Here is an 18411-nt window from a genome sequence, read left to right as displayed (position 1 = left end):
ATTCTTCTGTTGTCACTGTTGTTCTGTTGTTATCATTGAATAGGTTTTACTAGTGTTGATTAGTGCAGTTTGAAGTAACATTCCTGGTTTGGAAAGCAGTTCAGATGCTGATGTTGGTCATCACTGTATCAAGAGAAAACTTCAATCCTTTCTCAGTTCACTCTTAATTCAGGAGCAGATGGCTCACCAATTGCAAATTACAGGTGCTTTGCTCAACACAGCATCATTATGTCAGTTCTTCCTTGTATGTTGAGGCCAAATGTGAGGAAAGCACCTTCTCTGTCTGCTGCATGCCTTCTTGAGTAGCAAAAAGCAGAGATTTTTATATCTTGTGGCAGTAATTAATAACAGCCTTGCACCAAACAAAATGCAGAGCTTAGAATGGTGTGAATGTCCTCATTTAAATGTGGCTCGGGGTCAATATTAGAGTTACTACTCTTGTATGTGATTAGCTTTCCTTGATACACAACCTCTCAAGAAGCTAGAATAATTGGTTCTCTATTCCCACTTTTCCCTTTCAGTCTCAAGTGTATGCTCATTTTGGTGAGAGTGAGTGAAATGGATCTTGTCAATAATTATGTTGTTTGTTTGGGCTTTTTCCTCCAAAGTAGCAAACGTGGGAAACATTAGTATATCTGAAGTCTTTCTTAAAAGTTGCTTTCAGAATAGAGATTGATTTGCACTTGGCTTCATCTGATTCTGTTTTCCCCAATTAAATAAGCATTCTGGATTTACCTATGATAGGTTATAGCAAGAAACAGCAACGCTTCAGTATGAAAATTATCATTTTCTAGCATGGAGGCAGAACTCTCTTCCCCACCCTAGCTAAAAGAAAAGATAAAAAAGCTATTATAGAGGTTAGTTGTAAAGTAGGTCAAACATACATGGTGGGGAAGAGATAGGAATATGCTTTGATGGAGATATACTGAAGGCATGTTCTTTTTTTTCTTTTCTGTTTTGTTCAATTCAGAAAAATAATCAAAAGCATATGGAGATGTGTATGTGTGTGTGTGTTTAGAAATGTATATTCTGAGAGACAATATTTTAGAAATCCATATGCTGATTCTGAAAAATTGAAAATAGGACAGGGGATACTTACTGGTGCACAATATGTGAAAGTGACACAGATCCCAAATAGAATCATTTTGCTATTCCTAATCTATCGCATAGAATCCCTCGCATGAACTTCTGTTATTTCAGTTCCACATTGAATATAAATCATTTTCATCTTCTGATTACGTTACACTGATTTCAGCCTAATGATCCTCTGCACCAGTCCAGACACTACCCAGATTTTGTTCTTTCATTTTAATGTCTCCATTGCTTCACCTGAGCACTACTGCAGCCTAATGAAAGTTTATCTTAGTACACCTGAGGGAGTTAAGGCCTACCTAAGGAAAATACAATAATTACTTTGGTAATTAAAGATATTTCTATCACTGTTTTCCCAAAAAAATGCTTGAAAAAAGCATACCATTTTTTTCAATATAATAGATACTGATTTCACTGTTGGTTTGAAACCCAGAATGGAATCCTAGAACTGGAGAATATAAGGTACAAAAAGAGAAATAACAGAGGGAGAAAGGTATCTGAAACGAGCAACCATAGTACTAGTAGTACTACTAGTAGTAGTAGTAATAATAATCTCCAGGAAAAGAACTGGTCTTTAAATGCAATGTCTTCTGCCAATAATGTGGGCCCTAAAATTGCATATGAACATGCATCCCAGTGAACACAGTACAGAGGTATCCAGGCAAGTTTTTAGTGGCTTTTCCTCCCTACAAGGGTGCTTTAACAATCAGTTTTAATCAGGTGTTAGGTTTTGGCATAAAAATAGCCTTAGTTGCCCTGATGAATTGACTTTCCCTGGAGAAAGACATTTTCTTGGCCTGCTAATGACTTTTGATGCAAAAACCCATGCCATTTTTGGATTTTTTACTTGTTTCTCCAAGGTTTCCTTGGATGATATCATGATACTGTTCCATGTCATCATTTTTCATTTTAACTTGCATTATTTGTTTCATTTATCTGTTTATTTATTATGCATTATTTAATATATGTATCACCCAATAGCTGAAACACTCTGGGAAGTTTATGACAATGCAAGCCATCAAAAATGAAATAAAATGTGAAAAGTTTAAAAGTATAATAAAAATATATGTAGAAGCCTAAGTAAGACATAGCAGATTTAAGATACAGTGAAAGATTTAAAACAACAGAAACCAATAAACTAAATTCTTGAGAAAATAGGAGGGCCTTCATGTGGTGTCAGAAGAGTACAAGTGATGTATTCAAAGGTGTATCTCTGGAGAATTTGTTCCACAACCAGAGTGTCTTGGCAGAAAATCTCTTTTCTTATTAGTTGCCCAACTTGTTTCATTTGACAGGGACTTCTGAGAAAGACTGCCGAGGACAATCTTGGGATCCAGGCAGGTACATGGAAGGAAACCATCCTTCAGAAGGTCCCAAGCCATTTGGGTCTTAGAATTGGAATTAAGCCTGAAAATAGACTGCCAACCAGATGGTAAAATACAGACCGGAGATGGTCACATTGGCTTGTCCCTGTTAACAATCTTCTTGCCCTATTTGAGGGCTGCTGAAGTTTCTGGACTATATTCCAACGCCTATAACTAAGTTTTGGCAGTGACCCAACAATAAAATTAGTTCTTTTCATTGTACTTGCAATTCTTTATTGAATGTTTTAATACTGATCAGCATGTAAACAGTTTAGAGAATTTAGCGGGCAGTATACAAGTACAATCAATCAATCGATCAATCAGTGTTCTTGATAAGCTGTCCAGACAAGAGGCATTTCTTCTGACAAAGTGGCTAATTCCAGAAGGTTTTGCTGGGGGATTATGTCTTAACTCTGTGCCATCCCACTGGGCTCAGGCTTGTCCCCCAAGCTTTTTAATATACACATGAACCCACTTTAACCCAATTTGTTTCCTGTACCAGGTATGACTGTATGTGGGCCTCACCTCAGTTATCCATTCTTTGGATTTTAGGTATTATTATAAAGCTTCATGCATGGAAGCATAATAGAAGATGGCTCAAAAGACTCTTAAGATGGTGTCAGCATGCAACTTGAATGTTTCCAAGTACTTTAGCTCATACTAGTTTGGTTGCCAGACTTCAGCACTTTTGGATTTGGAATATGAATGTGTTGTGCTTGTAAAGCTACTTCTCTGTATTCTGAACTGGCCTAATATCTCCCCCATAGTTCTTCTGTGGTTCTTCTCTGATGGCATGTTCTCCATAAGCTGCTCCTGCATGTTGGTGCTACCTACTTTCCTGGCTCCTGCTGCTGTGAGGAGGGGAGAGGCCTATCTCTTCTTCTACCCTCTCTGGTGGGAGAGATGGAAGTCTCTCCTATTTCTCCTTTCTGGGAGGTGCTTCACTGGGATAGAAGTTAGTCTCTTTCTACTTCTTTTCCTTGGAAATTCAAATCAATGCTGCCTCAGCACGAACAGACATGTAGTTTTTCCAAAAGTGCCTGGTGTCCAATCAAAAAAGTACCTATTGCAGTTGTTGGATAAGGTTTTGGAACTGGGAGCAGCACTTAAAAAGGAATTCAGAACTCTTAGAATAAACTTTTCTCTGAGTCTTGTGCAGTATAGCTTTAATTTCTGGTCTGATTCCTAATTGTACTCAGGGACTTCTTCCACCCTGTCACTTAGCAGTCATGCTTGATGATCAGCGGAACTTACTTTTCAGTCAAGGTGAACAGTCAATGAAGTGTGGCTGGCAGTGCAATATTTTTCTCTCTTTAATTAATTCATCCAGTCTGATTATAGCACTTCACCATTGACAATAGTCAGCACCAGAACATCAGAGTTTTTTTTCCATTTGTCTTTGTGTCTGTTTCTTTTTGTCTTTTCACAAGCAAGAGCTGTGTTTTCCATACCCTGCCTTATGATGGTTAGAAATTTAAACCAAGTATATTTGTTCTTTCCCCAAAGCTCAGTTTTGGAGGAATCCCAGTCCCAGGAAAACCCGGAACTTTTCTAAAGAAAAATTTCCACGGCTGCATCGAGAACCTGTATTACAATGGCGTCAATATCATTGACCTGGCAAAAAGGCGGAAGCCACAGATCTACATTGTGGTAAGGGCTCGATACTTGTTTTCTCTGCTGACTTGTCCTTTTCTTGAAACTGTTGCAGTTGTTGTAAAAATAAAATAAACAAACCATCATAGATAATTTGTCACATTCTTCAAGGGAAGCTCTTGAAGCTTGGAACAATGCTAAGACACGGGTGTCCAACTGAAATCTACTTAAATGGGAGATTTTAGGGAAAGTATTTTTTAGGTTGATATAGAAGGAGCAAAGTATATATAAAAAGACCTGATTCTGAAAGTGTTTAACAATGAGGATTAGAGTCTGTACCTGGATTGGTCCCACTTCCTCTGTCCGAGGCTTTCTATTGCACAAGGGTTAGGGTCAGGATCTTAAGAAATGCCAGAAATAAGGTTAGAATCTTAAGAAAGGTCAGAAATAAGTCATTTTACATCACCATCAATGTGTAATTAATGTGTAGAATTAAAATTGCTATTTGTTAGAATTCTCCCCAAGTCTTCCTTTTGCAGTTAATTTTCCAGCAGGACTAACCAGATCCTGCCCTGGAATACCTTTGGCCATAAATAAACTTTGTGCCATATGCAATACACAGGTATATTTGGCCATGTTGCTCTGGATAGGGGAAATTATGTTAAGGCTATAACATAGCAGTCCTTCAAGTTCTATTTATTTATTGTTGTTATGATTCTTGTTATCACCATTTTAACCCAGCTTTTCAGCTGCAAAAGGCTCCCAGAGCAACTTAGACAGATAAATGATAAGATGGTCCCTTCCCTCAGTTTTACAACACAAAAGGAAAAGGGATTGGAAGGCATGGGGGAGAAATCGTTCTTTGTCACAATGTTGACTTTCTGGCAGGGCAAAGCAAGCTCCTTGGGATGTTTCTTCTCAGGACAATGCACAGGGCCAGGTTTGTTTTCCCCTGCCTTGACGTTCTTCCTTAGGGGCTCAGCATCTTGTTTGTTTGTTTATTTATTAAAAGCTTCGCTATCCCATTCACTACAGAATGTTTGGCTTACAATAAATAAGTAGAATAAAACAAACCCCACAGCATCTAACCATTAATACTCTAACATCCCAGTTAAAATCAGTGAAACTTTAAAATAATTAAAATAATTCCTATTGTAAGCCTTGGTCATCTGGCTGAAGCCAGAGCCAAGGGTTCTTCAGCTCTGCAATACCAGGACAACTGTCAGTGGGAGAAGGTTGCTCTCCCTGGCAGAGATGGAGGGAAGCCAGTTCCCCACAGCTGCTCCTCTGTCTAGTGGACGTGGCCAGGATGAGAACCCATCTTTCCATGAGGTTCTTTCTCAGAGGCTTGCAACGTAGCTCCTTAGTGGCCTTGAACCTCCGGCCAGCACATGTGGCAGATGCTCCTCGTCTGCTCTTGAAGTGTGTGTTGGGAAAAGGTAATGTCCAGTGGAAATGCGCAGAATTCCGAAGAAAACTGAAAATGGTAATAAAATGCAATCTAGATTTTAGTCCCTACATTTTAAGTGACTGACGTCAGCAGGAGTTTGAGGTGTCAGGTCAAGACCAAGATTACAGAAGAAATATTCTCCCACTGTTTTCCCTTAGTTGTGTTTTTGACTTTGCATAATTATCATGTGTGTTCAGTGCAGGGTTGGATAACAGACTACTGAACTACATGCCATTTCTAATGTTTACTCTGTCCTATTCCCTCTCTAAAAATATCTTGCAGGTGAATGTTGATTTCACACACATGGACACACAAAACACAGAGTATTTTCACACGTACACAAGGTTGGGGATGCTGGAGAGCCTTTATATCACACCAGCAGCAACTTTAGGAACTGACCTAATTAGGATGATAACCAGGTCCTTCCACTAATCGCTTTCCTGGAGGTCTTCTCTCCAAAAATATTGTATCTAGTACATTAAATTTGTGCTGTGCTGAACTTTTGTCATCCACTTGCATTCAGTTTGATAGAAAATAAAGTGCTTTTAAAAACAAAGGCAAAGGAGAAGAAATTTTGGAGAAATGATCATGAGTTGGTTTCAGGATGCATGTGTTTACTTGATTTAAAAGTTGGCCAAGAAAGGGTGTGGGTGTAATATTTTTCATGTACCGTTCTCTCTCTGGCAGCCTGTACAATCTTTTGATTCATGCCCAGGGGTAGGAATCAGGAGCTTATTCCTACTGTAGGCTTTTCAGATCAGGAAGTGCAGGCAAGGGTTGGGATGAAACTCAGTGGAATCCATCCCTCCAGCATTTGTGGGCTTACGAAGTGAGGGAAATCAAGAGGAAACCTATGGATGCTTACAGAATGGAAGCTGCCCCACCAGGAATCTTCTTCTCTTCCCGGCAAAGAAAGGCTGCATGGAAGAGGGATGTTGCTTGCATTGTACATGGGGCCTGATGTATGAATGATGGATGCACTCACAAGGAGCTTGAACTCAGAGCCATAGCAAAGCCAACTGGGGTCTGTAGAGCTGAGCTAAGGCAATCTGATGGATTCCCACCCCCAGAATGAGTTCCTTACACACACCTCAAGCAAGCAGCCTGGGAGGCTGTGGAGCAGTGGGAAGGGGTGCAAATGGAGAGAAGGCGGCACAGCACCCTTGGCCACTTCACAGTGATCCACTAAGCTCCAAAAATCATAAAAACAAAGTCCTGATGATGAACCACAACAGCAGAAGCCTTTTTTCATTGATGAAAGCTGCAAGAAAATTGGAGGAGAGATCGTGGTTCAGCACTGGGTGTACCCTTTCAATGGAGCTGGACACAATATGGTCCCCTCCCCCCGTCTCTGTACTGGGGAGGATGCAAAATCAGGTTGTTCTGCCAACCCATGATGCTGTTGCTATTTGAAGTAGTAGCACATGACCATGAAACCCTTACCTGAATTGACTCTGAGAGAAGCCGTGCTACAACACCTGACAAGGGCAAGACCTACCTGTGAGGAATGGTTGAAATTTTATTCTCCCCTGGAGAAATTTGGTGAAATTGTCTCCCCAGTTTTTCTTTATAGATAAATAGGAGAATTTTGAGTGACCATTTGTGCTCTACTCTACTTAGATGCATCTTTCACTGTCTAGTCCATTCTCCTTCCATTTACTATTAAATGGGAGACAGTTGCATATCGTTGTACAAAACCTGTTCTTTTCCTCTGTTCCCCATGTTCACTAAAAGCAGAAAGGCAGGAATGAATTTCTAAAAGGACTTCCTATTTCCTGGTTTGAAATCTTGGAGGAAGTCAAGCAATGTACTGCCTTGCCTTGCCTTGCCTTGCCTTGCCTTGCCTTGCCTTGCCTTGCCTTGCCTTGCCACATGGACAAAGAGTGCTTTTGCATGCATCCCCTTCAGCCTCATATCTAGCTGTCCCAGTAAGTTGAAACTCACGAAACTATAATCTCTGGAAATCCATTTGCACACTGTTGGCCTGGTACATGAGGAACAATTCATGGAGACATGGCAATCATTGCGGTGACCACTGGAATATACTTTTGTTATAATGCCATGATGAAAGTGATACTTTTCATGCAGGAAAGGTGTTGAGGCATTGTAAAGTGCCAAGTACTCCACTGCTTTTGCTGCAACAGGCTTATTTATTAATTAACTTGGAACTTGTCCAGTTTGCTGCTCCCTTCAAAAGTATATACCACATAGTAAAATCAAGTATTCACAGATGCTAACATCAAGATCTTGCATTGTTGTCATCTTGTGTTCTTGCAGGACCAGAACTTTGAAAGGGCCATAGAGAATTCAAGTGCCATGAATGATTCATAAGATGGATATGAGAAATAAGTGCCTGAGGTTGCATAACCTTCACTGTTCTCAGCTGTGTAGATCAGCAGCAGGAATCAGCACTGGTGAAAGCACTGGGCTTCAGGGCCTGGAAGTGCTGAAACAACACTGCTGATCCCAAAAATATTACCACCTGGAGAAGCCCAAGGAAGATTCCATGTGGAAGCATGCCTCCTTGTATCATGCTGCTTCTTGGTTGGTTTGATGAGTCCAGTTACAGTTTTTGCAAAGTTACCATTTTAAAGTTGGAAGCTCTATGGCAGCTTTGCAAACTAAAGTTTTTCTTCCAGCTCTTGGAAGCTGAGATCCAGACTGATTGGTCCAGGAAGGCATGCTCAGTATTACGTATCTCAGAAGTAAAAATATTGCAGTGTCCGCATAGGACTTGAATGGTTATGTTATAAATATTGAGCTTGTAATGGAAATGTTAATGGTATTCATGACCCTCACTTGCAAATTCTAACTTCCTTCAAGCAGTCCCTGCTCAGCCATGGAGCCAACTGGGTGACTTTGGGTCAGTCACAGATTCTCAGCCCAACCTACCTCACAGAGTTGTTGTTGTGGGGATAAGATTGAGCGCAGGAGGAGGAGAATAATATAAGTCACTTTGAGTTCTTTGCAAGAAAAAGGTGGGACATACATCTAATAGATAAACCAACAATAAAATAGGCATCCGCATTTTATTGAATCAGAAGAATAGTGGAGAAACAGGGTCCCCTTGTTCATGCAACTCAGGATTCTACATTGTATGGGGACCTGCACTGTAAATGTTCACCTCCAATCCATGAAGGGTGATGGAGGGACTGCGAGCATGGTCATTTTCATTTTCTTCCATTGCATGTTGCTCATGCACAGAAGTAGAATGCCTGACTAGAGCTATAAGCTTCTGATGATCTTGGAAATGCCTTGTCCCTTCTTCATCAGGGATTTGTGAGGATTTGATGAGGTCCTGCTCTAGATTCCATTTTATGGGCGGACTAGAGTAGCATCGTCCAGGAGTGGGAGACTTTTGAAGGTGTCTAATAGCCTTTCACTTTCAAAAAGCATTTGAAAACTGAAGACATGCTTTAGGTACTGACCTTGGGTATTGCTGCTATTTATATACCCTATTTCAGCTTCATAGAATCAGAGATATGGAAAGGGCCTTTGAGTCTAGCTAGTTCAAATCCTCAGTGGAGGAATCCAGTTGCCTTGAAGCAAGGGAGAGACAAACAACAGTACCCAGGCTTTTTCTAACAAACCATGACTCCCCCTCTTTGATCCTGAGTCAATTTCCATATGGATAGAAAATTAGAATACAGCCTGAACTTCCAGCGCATGAACTTCACAACTCTTCCTCCTTTTTCCCTCATAAAAATTGATTTAAAATGATTTTTGGTTTTGTAGGGGTGTTTTGATTTGCAAATCATTGATTTTTTTTGCAAGAACATCCATCTTGGATCTATCTATTTATCTATACCCTTACAATATTTATGCACTGCCATAACTCGTCTAGTTTCAGGTGTTCTTTAGTATGTTATGCTGTTATCATAAGTTTTAAAAGACTTATTACATTCTTATTTTTCAGAACTCTTGACATTAAGCAGAGTTGAAAGAACATTTATTGGTCCTGAATTTCTAAATGCCAGGAAGAACTTTAGATAGCATCACTATTTGACTGCAAAATGAAAGAACTTTTTGTTTTTCCTTTGTGTATATACTTCTGTTGTGCCGCTTTCAGTCTTCAGTGTTGGTTGGCAATGCGAAGCATGGGAGTGACAGTTCAGAACAGCTGAGGTCATTGTAGCAACAGAATGCACTAGCTTGGGAAATAAATCAAAATGGTAGCATCAAGAAATTAAAGACAAAATCCCAGTGACAGGTGAATAATTTATTTCCTTTTTGTGAATTCTAAATACATTACATCTGCAAAGTGCTTTGAACTACCTTAAACCATGCCTGGATGTTAATCTCATTTTAAAGAAACTATTGAACAGCTTTGATCATAATAACCTTTTTATTATCAAAGCAAATCAGATGGATAGTAGTACACAAAGGAGCTTTCCCCCAGAGCACACACATTCACACATGCTTTATTTTACAGATTGGAGGATTTCTTTCTTGCTTTTGAAAAACAACACCGAAAAATATTTTGTAGAGGCATTAAGAGAACAGACATATCTAAGATGTGACCAGTTCTGTCTCAAGGTGATTGTGGGATGCTTTGCTGAACAGATGCAGAAATGGTTTCAGTGGTAGCTTTTAGCCAGGATGGGTAAGAAATTCATCAAAGCCAAGTACCTTACATTCAGAAAAAGGCACCACATGGTCATTTTTTTAGGACATTAATTTGCTAGAAGGAAGGGTTGTTCCACCCTAAGAGCAGAACAATCTGGGAATTGGGTGGCAAATTTAGCTCCAGTGAGGATAGAATGGGCCATATCATTCTGGAACTGAGCTTCATGCTTTTAAGCATGCACGGTCATTAAGAAAGCAAGTCTTTCAGGTAAAAAATTCCAGGTTGAAAGCTACTGAGATACAACTTTTTTCCTTGATGGGACAGTTCTTTGCAGAATGTTGTTTAATATTGGCAGCACTTAAAAGTGACTTCCACCCGCAGCCTAGCAATCAGTAGTAGTGCATTCTTCTTCTTCCATTTCATTCTTTGTGATATTGGTAGACCAGCCCTCCTTGGCCACACTCCAGCGTACTGCTTCAGGAGCACCTATGGGCTTAGGAATGCCCTGTAGGTTCTGGATCACAGAACTCAATGCAATACCATAACATACTTTTAAACTACTCTCCACAGTTTCAAAAAGAGGGCTCCGCTGTGGGGCATCTGTGCATGCACACAGAGCAGTGGTGAGGTGAGGGACTACTTGAGAAGTGCAAACATAAAATCAACTTGGAGCTTTGGTGCAGTTATTTAGGTCTGGGCTGTTAGCATTGATCATCTTGCCATGTTAGACTCCAAAATAGGCGCTTCCTGGTACATCTTGCTAAGAAGTAAGGATTTTCTGATCCAAATGAAAGTCCTCAAAATAGAATTAACTTTCTGGGGAGGGAAAAAGAATAATGATAACCCAGTGTTATAATATGACAATATCTCTAATGCACTGTGAAAAAAATACTATGGAAAATTTGCAGAGATGTCTTCATTTTCTTCAAACACTTATTTTTCCTGGCACTTTCTGCACAGAGTCCCTCTACATATGACCATGTCTGGAGTGCTGTGTTAGGTTTGGTACCTTCTACTCTGATGGGCTCTTCCTCTTGAAGAGCTTGCTTGCTTGAAAGTGCCACATAGGCCTCTCCATGTTTCTATTAAACTTTTTCAGTGGAGATCTCTGGGCACTATTTCAGTCCATTTTGTCTAAGACATTTTTAGAGAAATTTCTTCACAATCAAAATGAGAAAAAAACTTATTTTTTTAAATGAACCTGGAAGAAAGAGAAATTTGATAGATCTGTCCATCCCTAGGGACTGATGAGCAGGTATTTTTAGTTTGGCAGGATAAAGAACATAAGCTTAATTGGATGTGATATATGAAAGTATACTTTGATCCTCAATGTTTCAAAGAAAGGTATCTTGAAAGACTGACTTTTCAGAAACAAAAAGAAAAGGCAATCAAAATTCTACAGCAAATACGTAACCCCATGGAAAGTGGAAATGGAAGTGTTTTAATGTAAAATTTAAAGTATTTTGTTCTACATAATACAGTATGATAAACTTCAACTCATTGTGTTCTTGACTGGGCATAAAATGTCAAAATTGCATCTGTGCAAATTCACCAGTTTCAGTTGTCGCATATGTCTCTTGTTCTCTCCCAGCAAGGTAAATGGGAAAGACTAGATTCATTTCTGCTTTCTTCTCCATTCAAAAGAGGGAACTATCAAGTTATCTATATTGTGTTTTTCTAGTATTCCTTTTGTCTGTTTTTGCCTTTATATTCCTTAGTAGAATGATTGATCATTTTAAAAACTGGCTGCTGCTGTCCTCTGCAGTCATGTCTAGCTACTGGACCAGGTAATGAAGTGATAATGCTCGGTTACTGCAAGCGTAAAGGCTGTAAAATCTTTTGTTGCACTGCTGGCCAGTGACCTAAAAGCTTAGGAGACTCAGATAAAGAAAATTCAGAATTGCTTAGCCAAGCATATGATCTTCCAAGTCTCTCAAAGGGATGAAATTTCACTCGACTGAGCACTTTTCTTTTTGTTATCTGATACTTTTTGGTGCAGGGCATAAGTTTTTCAAGAAAGGAATTCAAGTATGAGCACCTCAGTTTTTTGATGACCAGGATGACTTCACCTCTTCTCCCCAACACACAGTTATGTGTTCTTGTTTTGATCCGTCATGTAAGGGAATAGCTTCCTTATGGGAATCATTTTCTTCCTTTCAGCATTATCTTCTCAAAGTAAGAGAGGAAATTATTTCTGGATCAGTTTCTTCCAATCAGCAGGCAGTAACTTTTCTCCCTTCTCCTTTTTTCTGGTTTCCTAGGTATATGGTGATCCCTTATGAAATTGTTCCATACTAATGCACAAAGCCTGAGCACAAAGTCAGATTAATTTGTAGATTAATTTAGTGGATTCATTCTAGTCTTTATTTCAAAGCTTAAACAAGCAGAGATCAGGGAAGGCCTGAGTCACTGTCCTCAAGAATTTTTTAATGGGGAAAATGATATTTCATTTACATATTGCCTCATAGCCCACAGGGCTCTCTAGGTGGATTACAAATATTAAAATCATAAAAATGGTTCTTAAAATACTAATAAAAATGGGGTTTTAAAAATACTTATAAAACTGTAAACAGTATGCACCTAAAATATATATAAAACAACAATATAGCAGTCAACAATCAAGGGACAAGCAACCAGACTCAGATGTTATTTATAAACAATATTTAAACTGTTTCAGCAATAAGACACACAGGTCAGCTATTAAAATACTTAGAGAATGAAAAGTTTTTCACCTGGTGCCAAAAGATATCAAGAATGGAGCCAGGCACATCTTGCTGGGTGAGAAGGCCCCTCTTCTGGTTGCTCCTCCTGTTACTTCTTGGGGAAGGAGGTTCCCTAAAAAGGACAACAGCTGATCTTAAGGATTGGGTAGGAACATATGTGAGAAGGCGTTCCTTCATATACCCTTGCCCAAAGCCATTTTGGGCTTTAAAGGTTAAAATAAGCACTTTGAATTCAAGCCAGACTACAGTTCACAGCCAATAAGGACTGGTGTGATGTGATCTTGCAGGCCAGTTCTCCTTAAAAGCTGTGCTCCCTATTCTGAATAAGTCGAAGGTGCCAGCCCCACATCAAGTGCATTGCAGTAGTCCAGAGTGTGGATAACCATGGTCAGGCTCTGCCTGTCCAGATAGGAATGTAGCTGGCAAATCAGTGTAAGCTGATGAAAAATGCTCCTCGCCACTGCGTCTACTTGTGACTCCAGTGACAGTTCTGGGTGTAGGAGCACCCCCAAACTATGAACCTTGTCCTTTAGGGGGGAGTGCTAAAGGATATTTATCGGTGTGATTCTCCTGCATAATTGCGTCAGTATCCATGCATTTCACATCCGTGCCAGATACAACTGTTCTGTACATAGCAGCTGAAATAAAGCAGATGTTGGAGTGGTCAAAGGGGGTTGTGTTTCAGAGAGAGTTACATGAATATCTGCTGCATTCTAATTAAGGCTTTTCCCTACATGCGTCCCCTACTTTTCATACATTCCAGTAACTCCCACACCTTTTGTTAAACATACATGCAGCTTTTGTTCCTGAAGAGCCAGGTTAGTAAGTTCAAAAATCTGAAGATCAAGGCTATTTGGTTCCAGAATGCACTGTCATCACTTGCTCAGATGTTAAATCTAGCAATACAGGAAATGGTAGTGTGTTGAGTCTATGTCTCTTGGATTTGTTGCTGAAATTTTAATTATACTCATCACCTGTGTGCCCAAACGTTAACATGGTTCAAATAAAATAGCAATCTGCAATGGATTAAATGAGCAGAAGTAGGCAACTTGGTTTTGTTCATTCATATAGTCCACATACTTTGCTCAGTATGAATGCTGAGCTCCCTTATCAGTCAGATTGTACAGGACTTTGCTAAGTGAGTAATGTAGATTTATAATCAATGGTGTTTTGGTTTCCTTGACAATATATCTCCCTCTCACCACATCTATTTTTGAAGGAAATATCTTCTATTTACTCCAAATATCCCCTGCCTCTTTTTTAATGATTTTAACTAAATAACTTGTTTCAGCCTTGAGAGCTCCTGCAACGATTTGTTTGCAACAAAGCCAATTCCCTTGCTTACCTCGTCACTCCTGAAAATAGATAGTGGCAGTTCTCCTGCCTGAGTGGGTGAGGGTCATGACAGAATCTTCCAAGGAAATGTTAAATATCTTCCTTTAATTGTCTGAATTGAGAAAGTTCAAATTGTAATAAAAGCAGCAGAAGCCCCTTTGGAGTAGATTTCAGGACCTGTTAAAGGAATCGTTAATCAGAGTGGAAATATTAGACTCGATGGAGTTCTCAAATGCCAGATAGGCACTAGATGGAGTTTTCAGCAGCTAGGCATGTCTGATCTTCCGCTTTTCCTCTGGAGGCAAGGAACTTCTTATCCTATTTTGCAGCCAGGGAAAAAAGTTTGGTTTTCAATTTAAGTGGTTTCAGCTGTAATATCAACTGTTTCAGGGAAGACACTGGGGATAAGCCAATACCTGATCTAATTTTTCAAGTAGTCTTGACTTTCAGTTCTGCAAATCTCATCTATTGAATTAGTAAAAAGTCTGGTGAACTAGAGGATGGCTTGTCATCATGGCAAGTGGCCACCGTCGTATCAATTTAACTTCATGAGAGCAGCCAACTTCACTATATATGTCCAGAAAATTGCATCCTTCTTGTTTATAGCTATGTAAGTACACAAAGCTGGAAATCACAGTCAGTGAGAAGGAAGACCAAGCACAGATACATTTATTGGACTCTTGGGTGGAAGAATCTATTCTGGCAACTTCCCTGAGATTCATATCAGAACCTGTGAAGCAGTTAGCAGTGTTGGCCAAGGACACTAAATTTACTACAGAACAGACAAGGCTGAAACATCTGACAGTGCTTCTGAAGCCCACCCCTTGGTATTTTGAGCCTCGGGCAAGACGGGACATGCCATTGCTGCCACTACCACCACTCCATCTCTTCCCTTCCTCATTTCCCCTTCCTACCACTCTGCAATCACTGCCACCCCTTCATGGCACTCTACTCTCCCATTCTTCTCCAGCTTGTTTCCCTTCCACCTGCCTCTGCCACTGCGACACACTTTGAGAGGAGATTTTTCTTAAAGTGATGCATTCTGGATACAGTGGTCTTGGAGATTCCTTTGCTGTAGCAGCACTGGTGTTCTTCTTAGCCACCTCACCCAGGATGCCTCACTTTAAGGAGACCCTTCAAAGTAAAGCATTTGGGCCTACCTGGCTTTCCAGAGAGCCCGCTTATCTCTCACTTTGAGAGACTACTAAAAGTAGGTAGGAAAGCTCTGTCTGGGTGGGATGAATGGGTGAGTGGCCAGCTCAGTGGAAGAAGTGCCTCCACCTTTGGAAGTTCACTTTGCACCCACAGAGCTGACATCCAAGGTGACAATGCTATTCACTCTCCTCCCCCAGGAAATGGCAGCATGCCAGTCTATGTGCTGCATGTATTCACATGCATCCTATAAGATAAAGAAGCGGGCAAAAGCAAAGGCTGACCCTAAGACAGGCCTAACCATGTGGCTCTCTCATATTTGATCGCACCTATGACTGTGAGAGGCTGGTATGAAAAACTTCTAGCTAGGTTTGCTGTTTTGTATTAAACTTGCTATTTTGCTACTGTAATGGATTGTTTTATTTTTACAAGCTACCTTGGGGACAGTCCCCATCGTAAAGAGATTTAGTAGAAAATGTTAAGAAAATAATATAGTAAATTAATGGATCAATTCAAATGTGGTTAATGACTTAGCCCTAAGACCTTCTATAACAAACACAGAGAAGCGACAGGAAGCCAACTGCAACATTCCAGTTCCAAAGGGAGCAAAAAGTTAAGTGAGTTGACTGTATGCAACGCATTACGAGTGCCATGCCATAATGGACACCCTGTTGCACAGCTGTCAGATTGGCCGTTAAAAGACTTTGCTCCTTGGGGGTCACCCCAAGACTGTTCTAGCACTGCCCAGGCAATTTTCAGCTTTTCTGAGGCTGTGCATTCCAACACAATATATCAAAATGTTTCCTCCCATCCATACCCCACCACCAAAAAAAACACTCCACCCGAGAGATCTGCTCATCTGTTATATTAACTTTACCAGAGTTCAAGTTGTTCTGACATATGGAATGAATCTCATGTTCTACAAGGTTGAATGTTTTGGAACAAAAGAGTATCTTTCCACTAAACAGCCATTGCATTCAGTCAGTGGCATGTAGCAAACTTATCTGACTCTTAGCCAGCAAGCGATTAGTTTAAAGTAAAAGAGTGCCACTGACATCTTCTTTTCAGCTGAAACAAGGAAGCAGCCATGTGGGTATGTGTTTTGGGGCTTAGTTTTTCCATTTCACTCTCCAGCTTTCATCCTTCTGAAGGTTTTACAGATAAGAAACCATTCAACAGACTAAATGAAATGCACCTGTTTGGTGTTCCACTATTCTTTGTCTTGTAATGGAGAGAGAGAGATTGAGAGAGAGATCCCATTGAAGCTTTTGTTTCATTTAGTAGCAAACACAATTCCTTTCCATAACTTTGTTTAATTTCTGCTGTCAACCAAATTTTTAAAACAGTTATTGAAAGTGATAAGAAGCCATTCCATCATCTTGTCCTAGCCTTTCAAATCAGGGAATCCCCAAGCGCCATATAATTGCCAATGCATCAGTCATCTTTTGTTCATTCTAATGATCCTGTTAGAATGAGATATCCCTGATAATGAGAAGCTGTACCACAGAGAAAGCCTTTTACTTGAATGGGTTTATCAGATTTCACTTGCTATCTCACAAAATGCCTTGCTTCAAAAGCAAGCGGGTTACAGCTCTCCCCTCCCCAACACCCTGTACATCTTTGAAAGAGACGTGAATGCGTGTCTCCTCCTCTATTGTTAATTGCTTGTTATATGACTTGGTTGAATGAACTACAGTGGAATTACCAAGAACAAAGAGAGTGGGACTCCAGCTCCCATGCAAGAAAGCATTTAGATCTGAAATGATGTTGATATCAAGAGTTAGGCTGAAACCTCCAGAGGTACTCCACTCACTTCAATAGAAGTGCTCTGGAAATGATTTAGCTTGAAAATACATGGCAGGATCTGCCCTACTATAGTCAATGTCTCCAGGAACCAGTCTCCTTTAGAAGGAAGCTTTTGGAGTGGAAGCCATGGAAGATCAGTGGAGAGCATTTTCATCCCAGTCCAACGAAGGAGTTTGTGAGCACATTGTGGATGTGTCTGCATAATGCTCTGACTATCCTTCCCCCTTAAACTCAGTGGCCTTGCAGAATGCACATTCTGTCCAAGACAGGGCTGCTCATGAAAGAACTGCCCTGGCTGCCAATTGTCCCTAAACAGCTCCCACTGGGATGCCTGAGGGAATGCCACCCCATTGCGGATTTGCCTGCCTGCATTTTCTTTGCTCAAATGTTTGTCTGTTATATGAAATTGAATGGCTCTCTTGAGATCCAGTGTGGGGTAATAATTGCAGGGATGATCTAGGGATCTGGAAAATTTTGGTTTTGGTCCCCACTTGGCCATGAAGCTCACTCCCAGCCAAACCTACCTTGCAGGGTGCTCCTGTGAGGATAACGGAGTAGAGGAGAACTAGGTAAACCATCTGGGATTCTCGCAGGAGGAAGAAGGTGGGATATCAGTGCCATGTAATAATAGCAAAATATGCACATGCTTGTCTTATTGATTAAAGTGTATTTATATGCGGGGTTACGATGATCATCCCTGGAATCTGGCCCTTTTCTGTTTGTCAGACTTTTTCTTGTGCTTGGCCATTGCTTAGGAAGCAAGCTGAGTTGAGACAAAGTCCATGAATGCTCTCAGAACTCCAGGTGTGCCAATGGGCAACCTTCTTCTGCAACATCTATGGAATGCGCTCCCCAGAGAGGTCCACCTGGCACCATCATTATATGTTTTTCGGCGCCAGGTTAAGACCTTTTTATTTAATCAATATTTAATATGATTTAATATCTAATTTTATTATTGTATTTTATTAATTTGCAGCCAGAGTGGGTCATCAATTTATTTATGCTGTTACCCGTCCAGAAATGTTAGTAATTGGACGGCATACAAATCCTATAAATAAATAAATAAATAAATAAATAAATAAATAAATAAATAAATAAATAAATAAAACATCTTCAGCACAACCAAAGGTTGCAAGTCCTATGCGTGGAGGAGGTACATCCCTTGTGCATTGTCCACATGGACTTCCTTTCTGGTGGTATCTGCATTAATGTTTGGCACATTGACCAGAAAGTTGGATTCATGCCCATGAGAAATTGGACCAGAGTCTGGGAAACCAAACCCAAGAAATCTGACAGATTCCTATTCCCAAAATGGATTCTTCACATATC

The 18411-nt window shown here is 40.2% G+C and overlaps 1 protein-coding gene across 1 annotated transcript in view; it reads left to right on the top strand.

Moving 5' to 3' along the window:
• CNTNAP5 (contactin associated protein family member 5) overlaps nucleotides 1-18411 on the top strand; it is a 314549-nt gene that overhangs the window by 105654 nt on the left and 190484 nt on the right. Inside the window, exon 7 of the mRNA XM_044438476.1 lies at nucleotides 3963-4106. Within this exon, the coding sequence (XP_044294411.1) occupies nucleotides 3963-4106 (144 nt within the window). The remainder of the gene's footprint in view (nucleotides 1-3962; nucleotides 4107-18411) is intronic.

This window comes from Varanus komodoensis, unplaced genomic scaffold (assembly GCF_004798865.1).
Source record: "Varanus komodoensis strain SLA01 unplaced genomic scaffold, ASM479886v1 scaffold32, whole genome shotgun sequence".
NCBI lineage: Eukaryota > Metazoa > Chordata > Lepidosauria > Squamata > Varanidae > Varanus > Varanus komodoensis.
Note: the sequence above shows the minus strand (reverse complement) of the source record. Positions and strands in the feature narration are given on the sequence as shown.